Source organism: Triticum urartu, chromosome 1A, assembly GCF_056163025.1.
Source record: "Triticum urartu cultivar PI428250 chromosome 1A, HENAU_Tu73, whole genome shotgun sequence".
NCBI classification, from domain to species: Eukaryota; Viridiplantae; Streptophyta; class Magnoliopsida; order Poales; family Poaceae; genus Triticum; species Triticum urartu.
The window spans coordinates 92,122,551-92,131,669 of NC_141873.1; the positions used below are offsets into that span (position 1 = coordinate 92,122,551).

A 9,119-nucleotide genomic window follows, 5' to 3' on the forward strand; every position below is an offset into this window, starting at 1 on the left:
TTTTACTTTGCATCTCTATACCAAAAATACCAAAAATATTATTTATCATCTCTATCAGATCTCACTTTCGTAAGTGACCGTGAAGGAATTGACAACCCCTAAGCGCGTTGGTTGCGTTGAGCTATTGTTTTTGTGTAGGTACGAGGGACTCGCGCGTAGCCTCCTACTGGATTGATACCTTGGTTCTCAAAAAACTGAGGAAAATACTTACGCTACTTTGCTGCATCATCCTCTCCTCTTCGGGGAAATCCAACGCAGTGCTCAAGAGGTAGCACTAGTCATGGTATCCAACATCGTATGCAAACTGTAGCTCGGATGGTTAGGTTTCGTGCGGTGAAACCCACCAGAGTTTAGGTCCTACACTGGCACTAGTGCACACATTTCCTAGATTTATTTTAACCCTTCTGCCAATGTTCGTTTAATAGAAGAATCTTAAGATGTTGTGTTAGCTCAGTATCTCGGAGATGCTCATAGATGTAGAGTGTGGGTGTGCGGTCATTGGGGTATATGTGCATGTATGTCAGCAGTGGCGAGTCCAGTAGGGGGCCTTCAACAGGCTTTAGCCTACCATTCAAATATACATTTTTATTACTACTACATGTCCTAGGCTCCTAGCCCAGCAACCCAATCTCTCATTCTCAGCCATACAATACCAACAGCCCACAGGTAAGTAGCCGACAACACAACACCAAATATATAGTAGCAATGTGGCAAATTTAGAGCTTATTTAAAGAAAAAGGATTAAGAGATATTGACTATATTTTGCTAAATAAATTCAAATTTTGGTTAAAATTTTGATATACTTCTGTTGAAAAAACTAGCAAATACTTCATGTTTCCAGTAGTAATCTAGGAAAGTTTTACCTTGTTTGGAGCAAAACGACTAGGAGATAATGACTATTTAGGTAGATAGATTTGAACTTTCGTTCAAGAAATTTCATTAAAAATAACCAGAGAATGACAATACTAATACATATGTTTTAGTAGTACTCTAGCAAAATATTAGCTAATTTGGACAATAGGATTAGGAGCTAATGCCTTTTTCTTCTCTTTTTTGACTGAAATGCCTTTTTTCTCTTCAAAATGACATTAGTTTTCTCGCTGTTAACTTTGAGCCCACCCTTCTTTTTCTTTCTGAATTCGCCACTGTATGTCAGCATCTGTGATTGAACTGGGTAAAAAAAACACATCATATGCACCATATTTATTATCTTTCAACAACGCAATTTGACTCAAACATACATTATTCTCACGAGTGATCACAAGCAAATTAATCAGCACCAATGAATTATTCATCACTCACTGCTCTTGCTTGGACCCTTTCCCTTGGCCCACCCTCTGATCTTGCGGAGCAATCTCGGGCGTCCGATTCCCGTCCTGCAGCCCGCCAGCCCCATGCACGACTCCTCTCCCGCGGCGCACGACGACGCGTTGGACGACGTCTTGCGGAGCTCCACCTCGTTGATCGGCGCGGCCACCGCCACCATCTTCTCCCCCTTCTTGCGCTGCTCCTCCGCCGTCGGGTGGGTGCCATCGTCGTCGTCGTCCCCAATCGCCGCCGGGCCCTTGGCGGCGCCGCCCTCGCCGTCGCTGACCAGGAGGTCGTGCTGCAGCCACGCCGTGATCCAGCCGAGGTAGATGAGCTCCTCCATGTCCGCCGCCCACCGGTCCCGGAGCACCCCCATCCCGTCCAGCAGGTCCTTGCTGCTCGACAGCTTCTGCATGCTCCTCTCCACGGCGACCTCCACGCTCTACGCCATGCACAACACACAAGAAAAACCTTTGATCAGACGGAAATGGAAGTAAAAATGTCGACGAAGCGAAGAAGAAGATACGTACCTCACTGTCTGTTCCTTTCCCCTTCTGCAGCTGCGAAACCAGCTCCTTCATCTCCGCCATGAGCTGCTCAAAGCCTCGGCACCTCGCCGCCATCTCTGCCTCCCGGGCATCCAAGGCCAGGATCCTCCCATCAATGGCGTCGAACTCTTGCCTGCTCTTCTTGGCGACCTTCCTGAACTTTCTCTGCAGCGCGTCGAGGCCCGCCCGCATCACGGCGAACTCTTCGGCGGCGGCCCGGATCTCCGTGGCGGCCGCCTCAAGCCGCTGGTTCTGGGGCTCTAGCAGCTCCAGCTTCATCCCCAGGCACATGATCTGCATCTTCTGGTACGTCGCCTCCTGCTCCTTCGCGTCACAGTAGTCCTGGAACCGCTTCTCGATGCCGGCGGCCCGCTCTTCGAGGGTCGACACCACGCGCTTCAGGCTCCCGACCTCTTCGGCGCCGGCGGGCGTCCCCTGAACGTCCTGGAGCCTCTGGTTGTTGACTGAAACTTCCGATGAGCTCTCGGTGTCCTGCGCCACCATGATTTCTTCAGTGAGAGAAGCCTGCCTCGCATGTCCACCGCCGACGAGCCTGCCGGTGCTGTAGGGGGTCTCCGCTTGCACCAGCTTCCGCGGCGCCCGATTCGGGGACTCCATTTCTCCTCCTCCCTCCTCTCCTTGAATCAATCTCAAACCGTCTGACGATGATTGATCCAACTGGATTGAGTTATCAGATGAGTCTAGGTCACTGTGCCTGATTGCTCTATCTGCTATGAGGCCGCAGATAAAAGAACCTGCCAGGGGAAAAGCCAAGGGAATTATTATCTTGAGAAGGAGATTCTTGATCTCCTCTGCTTGCTTGCTTCCCATTTAGAAGGTTTCATCATTCCGGCAGTCTCCATGAAACAAAGCTCTTTAGTAGTAATATCTGGCTGGCCAGTGCCCCACCCCGTAAGCCCTGACTTGCTTTGCCTTCAGGGCTAAACTATGCCAAGTTTCTCCAGGTCTGTAACCCAGGAACAGCTGTTTGGGTAACATCTTTGATCAAGAGTTTCAAGACACGGAAAATCTTGCTTCTTCCGTGTGATTTGACGGCATTAAACACATTAACTGTTGGAGTTGGTAACCAATTGGGATTCATCATATCTTTGCCTTGCAAGGCAAGATTAGGATTACTTTGTTTCTTGCTTGAGAGAGGAAAGGAAAGCACAACCTTAGCATGCACCAGATGCAAAGTCTTCCCCGTTTGTTTGAAGTGTACAAGATCGTCGCCTATGGGCATCGTGAGACCTTTCCTAGTAGTACATGTTAGTTGCTAGCTACCAGCATGCGTGTAGCAGCCTTCACTAATTGTGCCATGGGTGAAGTCTATGATGTCCAGATTGCTGTTTTGGGGTTGTTTGCGTATGCCCTCTTTTACAAGTATTCTATCTGTTTTCTATGTTGAAACTTCTCGTGCATTCAAACTATGTAATGGTATGTACAGTAAAGTACTAGTGAAGCAAAGCTACTTTTTCCTATTAGATGGCCTATTATGTAGTGTGATCTTTTTTTTCCACCTTTGACATACTAGGGGACAATAAAGCATGGAAGTTTATGTTCCTTTGCAGCTTTGCTCCTGTCAATGTTGAAATAATCAGTACTCCCTCTGTTCCAAAATGATTAAAGTTCTATAAACTTGGTCAAACATAAAGAAGTTTGACTTTGAAAAACACTAGAAGTTCAATTATTTAGAAACCGAAGGAGTACTAGTGAAGCAAAACCATTCTTTTCTGTTAGATGCTGTCAGGAGTCCAGAGCTTCAGAAATCTGATACTGACTATTTGTTGATTCCATCACTAAAATTGCCTGATTCACTAAGTTTCATATACAGTTCCAGTGTCGGATCCAAAGTCTGATTTTGTCGATTTGATCTACAAAATTGCCTGATCCACTTCATGCACCCTACTCCTAGAGAACTAGTGCTGTTTGAGGTTGTGGCCTTCACATTTCTTGTTCACTCAGTTGCTGCATTGCTGCTGGAACCTGAAAGCTTCCCATAAAACAGCTGGAATGGCTGTATGTAACTTTCCACATACAGTTGGAAAATATAAAGCAGTTGCAGAATAGATGATACATGAGCAAAAGTTGTGCACATGGTATTCAACAATGTACCAGTCTTAGAGCTTAACAAATTGGATTGAAAATCCCAACGCACTGCATTCACCAGTCAACTAAGGTGTACATCATTGCAATACAGCAATATTATCTCACAAACAGAACGATAAAAGTTTTACAACATCAGGGAGGATTGCCAAGGGCACCAAGAACTGCCAGGATTTTAGTCCGCTAAATCTAGACTTATATGCCTATGTCATGATAACAAAATAGATGCATCTGCTCAAAATTTCAGAGTCACGATGTTGCATAAATACCTCAAGTATCACGGACTGCAAACACCCTGACGCAGTGATCAGATCCACAAGAAGCCAGCTCAATTGCTGCTTTCTCATCAGCCGAGTCGGGTTTCTGCCACCGCAAACGCTGCACAGTTGACACATGACACAACAGAGGATCAAACCGGAGCATGCATGCAACGCTGAGGGGGGACGGATCTGAGCTACTGTCTGAAGCAGCTCTCCCCCCTGAAACACTCCAGAGCTCGATCAGCCCATTGTCCATGCCAACAGCAATAATGCCGGCATTACGAGCACGGTCACGGCCCGTCCAGGCCAATGCTGTGACACTCTCACGGAACTGAGGCAATGTGGCGAGCAGCTTGACAGAAGATGCATCTTGAACACACCATATCTTGACAGTTTTGTCCCTTGAACCAGTTGCAAATTCGTACCCAAATGGGTTCCACGAGCATGCCCATATGATTCTTTTGTGTGCTTCATGCTTTGTAACCAGGTGATGCTGTGCTCCTTCCTCTAAGAGTTACGTAAGTGGGATGACACCAACAATTGCAGACCATGAGCACTGGATCCAATACAACAAAAAAGGTATATGAAACTAAAAGATAAAAATCACTCACCAGTTTTCTTAATCGAAAAGACGGACAAGTGACGATCCCTTGATACACTCAGAAGATAAGCATTGTCAGAAGAAAATTCCATTTGTGTAACTGTCAGATTGTGAGACTGCAAGCGACCAACGGCTCTCCATGTTCCAACCTCCCAGAGCCAGATCTCAGCAACTGGTGCTGATTGAGCCTGCAAGAGAATCAAGTATCATTCAGAACTCCCTAGTAAATATAGACATTCTACTCCCTCCGGTCCTTTTTAGTTCGCATATAAGATTTGACTGAAGTCAAGCCTCGTAAAGTTTGACCAACTTTGTAGAAAACAGTGTCAACATTCATAATATGAAATCAATATCACTAGATGTGTCATGATTTAAAGTTTCATATTATATAACTTTAGCATGGCAGATGTTGATATTTTTTCATATAAACACGGTCAAACTTTGTGAAGTTTGACTCCAGAGAATTCTAATATGCAGAGTAAAAAGGACCGGAGGGAGTACATCAACTACCACCAGTAGTCATATGGAGACAAATAGTACTGTAATATGCATTCTTGCCACATGAGGATGCATAGATACAAAACTATTTGCGGCAGTGGCAAAACATTTAAGTGGTTCCCAGAAATAAATAAAGCCCCAGCAATACTATGTATCCATTCAAGTTTCTATGAAAATGGAAAAAAAAACATCTGTTTGCAGATTCACATTTGAGCACTTAGCTGAACCGTACATGCTCTAAACAAGAACAATCAAGTAACATAACTGTGGCCAGGTGAGGTAAATGATCATGGTGATGATGATGTCTGGCTGAACGCAACTGATACCAGGTATCATACAAAAATTTCAGTCACAACAAGAAAGCATGCAGTAATACCTTGCACGATGATGCAACGAGCTTCCCTGCATGATCACAGCAGATGGAAAAGAGTTCATTTCCATGCCCGTAAAGTTTGTGAGATTCAGGCCATAAGGTATTCCATGCAAGCTGGTCCTCCACAGGAGGCTCAGTAAACACAGTTGGCACTGCATCAGGAATCGTCTCCATGGAATCTGGACCATCATTAGAAGCGCTGCTTGGGGATTCCTTTCCTACATAAAACCATCAATAAAAAGTATCAGTCAAATGAAAAAGAATAACTGAAAAAAAAGTAATTGCTACTAAAATTTGTTATGAAAAGCTAACAAGACACTATGCCCAATACGTGAGGGATTTTTACCATGTGTATATATAGGTTTCTGTGAAAGCCCAAGAGCAGACATATTTGCTCCAAGGACTTGCACATCGTCAAAATCCTCATTGTCAGGTTTCAACAAAGTTGCTTCCTGTAGGGTCCTCAGGAATGATAAAGTAGCTTCAAAGACTCTACAGACCTTTTCATCAGCACCACAAACAAACCGGTGGTTTCCTGTACCCTGAATGAATGCCACGCAGTTAATGTCATGCCCATGGATTTGGGGGCGAGCGATTTCGCGCCAACAAATCACATCTCCTGGGTCAACATGACTTCTCCAAGGGGCAAATATGCGTGCTGTCTGCATAATAAACATTGATGCAAAACAGGCTTAGCAAGTAAGTACGCAAAAATGATAATAACCAAAGATAAATGTTCCATAAGACTGCGCTGAAGCTGAAGTATAAGAACCTACCTGGTCATGGCTAACTGTTAGCAAATATTCACCAGATCTAGACCATGTTAAGTCAGATACGGGTGCAAAATGACCAGAAGGGACAATCTGGGGCTGCCAATTTTCAGAATCCAGTCCAACATCTCTCCACATATGAAAAAATCCACCATAGCCATGTGCAAGAATAGATTTACCATCAGGTTCCCAATGGCCACCATAAAATCCAAGTGCTGAGTGACTTAATTCACCAACTGTCACTGAATTTATCCAAAGGCCAGTATTTTTTTCAGGCCTCCATATCATCATCATCTTGTCCATTGATGCAGATAATATGCTCATTGGCTGATGAGCTTTACCGCCAAGTAGCAGTCTAGGAGGCTGCCACTCTACTGAATATACCCAATCTTCATGCCCAACAAGAAGAGACTCCAATGATACCTGGTAACTTGTATTACCTGCCACAAATAGAGGACCTTCAATGTAGGAGGCCATCCCAATATTATCCTTCCTTTGTTGCACATCTGAAGTCATCTTCCATATCCTAATAGTTTTGTCCTGAGACGAGCTAACGAGAAAAAGGCCGTGTTTCTCACTGCTCGTCATCACAGGTAAAGAGAAGTCTAAACTTCTAATCCAGTCAGAATGGCCCTTAAGTTCACAGGCTTTAATGAACTGCACATCATAAAATGCTGGTCAGTACAGGAAATGCGAGCAGGTATAGCAATGGAAATAATAAGAAATCTTACAAACCTTGCCTGACTGATCCCCACAATATATGTGGACCTTATGATCTAATCCTCCCATTGCTAAAATTAGGCAGCCTTCCTGTTCTGGCAACACCGCTAATGAAAGTGAAACCATTGGTTTTAAACCAACGGAAAGAGAATGCAAACAAGACACTTTGCAGGAGCCTGCAGAAGTGAAACCAAATAACTTAAATGGGATGGCAGCAAGCATTTGTAAAGCTTTAAGATCATACAAGTTAAAAGAATTGGACTATAAATTTTGCTTTAGAGATAAGCTAAAGATCAATGCGACTATTCAAGATATAATCACTAAGCTTAGGATCCGTGTACAAAGTATCAAAATGCTAGTCGATCATCTTACCACCAGCAGTCGGCTCAACCACCATTTCCCAAATAACCACCATACCATCTGAGGAGGTGGAAGCGAAAATTGTTACCCTATCCGACACCATCCTTCCAGCAAGACAGGTCACACCTTTCTTATGCATGGCTGGTAGTTGCAAAACATGAGACCACTGCAAAGCAGACAAACAGCAAAATCAATCAACTTGGGTCAACTTGATAAATAAACAGATAAACATATTCCAAGCAAGCAAATGAGAAGAAGAAGAAATCTAATGCCACGAAATTGCAGCAAAGGCTTCAAACAGAATTCAAACGACAACAAACACATATATGGTGAAACAGAAGAAATTCACCTTGCCTATTCCAGAACCAATCTTCCACGCCATAATAGCACCATCAGAACTTCCGGACAACAGATAGTGTGTCTCCCTGCTTCGAACTGCAGAGGGGCAAATGAAACAAACCACCGGCCAACGGTTCAGTACTCGTTACAGGATCAGTCAAAAACACCTTTTGCTCGACTATCTCCTCTCAAGTCCCACCAATTATTCATTGAGACAATTGTTTCAGGTTGACACTCTAATTTTTACCTCAAAATGCAGCTCAGTGCATCAGCAACGGTACAAGACATGGTATTGTTTCGGACTGGTTACTCTAGCTAATCATTTCAGTTTTTCAGATGCAATATGAAGAGAATTAACAATTAAGAGAGACATAAAATAGGTGTAAAAAGGAGATAGCAGACCTTGGAGTACATCCTTCTTGGTCGGCAGCCACAGCGTGCAGTTCACCGCCGCCTTGTGCCCCGGGAGTGTCGTCACGATCTCCCCTCTCTGTTCCAGCACACACACGAACCGAGACCAATCGGATCAAGCAAAGAAAACAGCAGGATACCTAAAAACAGAAGGGTGGGAGGACCAGATCGACGGACCGAAGGGGAGAAAAGGGCGACGGCGTTCTGGGCGCCGAAGGCGACGAGACCACAGGCGCCCCACGAGACGTTGTTCACAACACGGTTGCACCCGGCGCCAATGAAGACCCTCTCCGCCTCCACTCCCCCACCAGCTCCGGCGAGCTCCCCGGCCGCCGGCGGCATCGCGACGGCAAGCAGGCAGGCTCTAGCTTCTTTTCTCTCTCTTTGATTTTGGGGGAAAGCAGGCTCTAGGGTTCAGGGTTTGGTTACGGCCGGGTCCGACCGGCTCAGCCACACGCTAAAAGCATTACTAGTAGCCCCTAAACCCTCAAACCCTTAAAAATAACCACTTTTTATGAATTGCAACAAAAAAACGCAAAGACTAGAACCCCTAAACTCTCAAACCCTCAAAAAAAGTAAGGGTCCAACCCTCAAACCTAATTTCAAACTGTAGAAGTGAGGGTTGGAGGGGGGCGCTCGACCCCAGCCCGCACTCCCTTCCCCGTCGCACGGGAGGGAAGTTTCCCGTCCCTAACCTCCCGCTTCCTCCCTCCCAAGCCGCCAGCCGTCGCCCACCGCCAATCCGGCCGGCCCCCCGCCTCCCCTCGACGCCGCCACCGTCCCGCCCCTGCGCCATACTCCCCGCCGCCGGATCCGCCGTTCCCC

At 45.6% G+C, this 9,119-nt stretch overlaps 2 protein-coding genes across 2 annotated transcripts; both read right to left on the minus strand.

Moving 5' to 3' along the window:
* Nucleotides 1-1,175: 1,175 nt before the first annotated feature.
* LOC125550379 (uncharacterized) lies at nt 1,176-3,801 on the minus strand. Its single transcript, XM_048713367.2, has 2 exons — nt 1,839-3,801; nt 1,176-1,750 (listed from the first exon to the last, which is right to left on the minus strand). Exons 1-2 carry the CDS (start codon nt 2,685-2,687, stop codon nt 1,295-1,297), a joined length of 1,305 nt encoding a protein of 434 aa, XP_048569324.2. The 5' UTR covers nt 2,688-3,801; the 3' UTR covers nt 1,176-1,294.
* Nucleotides 3,802-3,934: 133 nt separating this feature from the next.
* On the minus strand, nt 3,935-8,752 carry ELP2 (elongator protein 2). Its single transcript, XM_048694985.2, has 10 exons — nt 8,472-8,752; nt 8,286-8,373; nt 7,894-7,979; nt 7,557-7,710; nt 7,200-7,360; nt 6,471-7,121; nt 6,041-6,356; nt 5,698-5,912; nt 4,834-5,011; nt 3,935-4,729 (listed from the first exon to the last, which is right to left on the minus strand). Exons 1-10 carry the CDS (start codon nt 8,634-8,636, stop codon nt 4,233-4,235), a joined length of 2,511 nt encoding a protein of 836 aa, XP_048550942.2. The 5' UTR covers nt 8,637-8,752; the 3' UTR covers nt 3,935-4,232.
* Nucleotides 8,753-9,119: the final 367 nt, after the last annotated feature.

Bases quoted from the DNA above. Each gene is read 5' to 3' on its own strand.
- LOC125550379 (XM_048713367.2), bottom strand. From the start codon at position 2,687: ATGGGAAGCAAGCAAGCAGAGGAGATCAAGAATCTCCTTCTCAAGATA. The intron at 1,751-1,838 runs GTACGTATCTTC...TGCATGGCGTAG, and splicing joins GGAAAGGAACAGACAGTGAG to AGCGTGGAGGTCGCCGTGGA.
- ELP2 (XM_048694985.2), bottom strand. From the start codon at position 8,636: ATGCCGCCGGCGGCCGGGGAGCTCGCCGGAGCTGGTGGGGGAGTGGAG. The intron at 7,122-7,199 runs GTTTGTAAGATT...TATGATGTGCAG, and splicing joins GTGGGGATCAGTCAGGCAAG to TTCATTAAAGCCTGTGAACT. The intron at 5,012-5,697 runs GTATTACTGCAT...ATTCTCTTGCAG, and splicing joins TCGTTGCATCATCGTGCAAG to GCTCAATCAGCACCAGTTGC.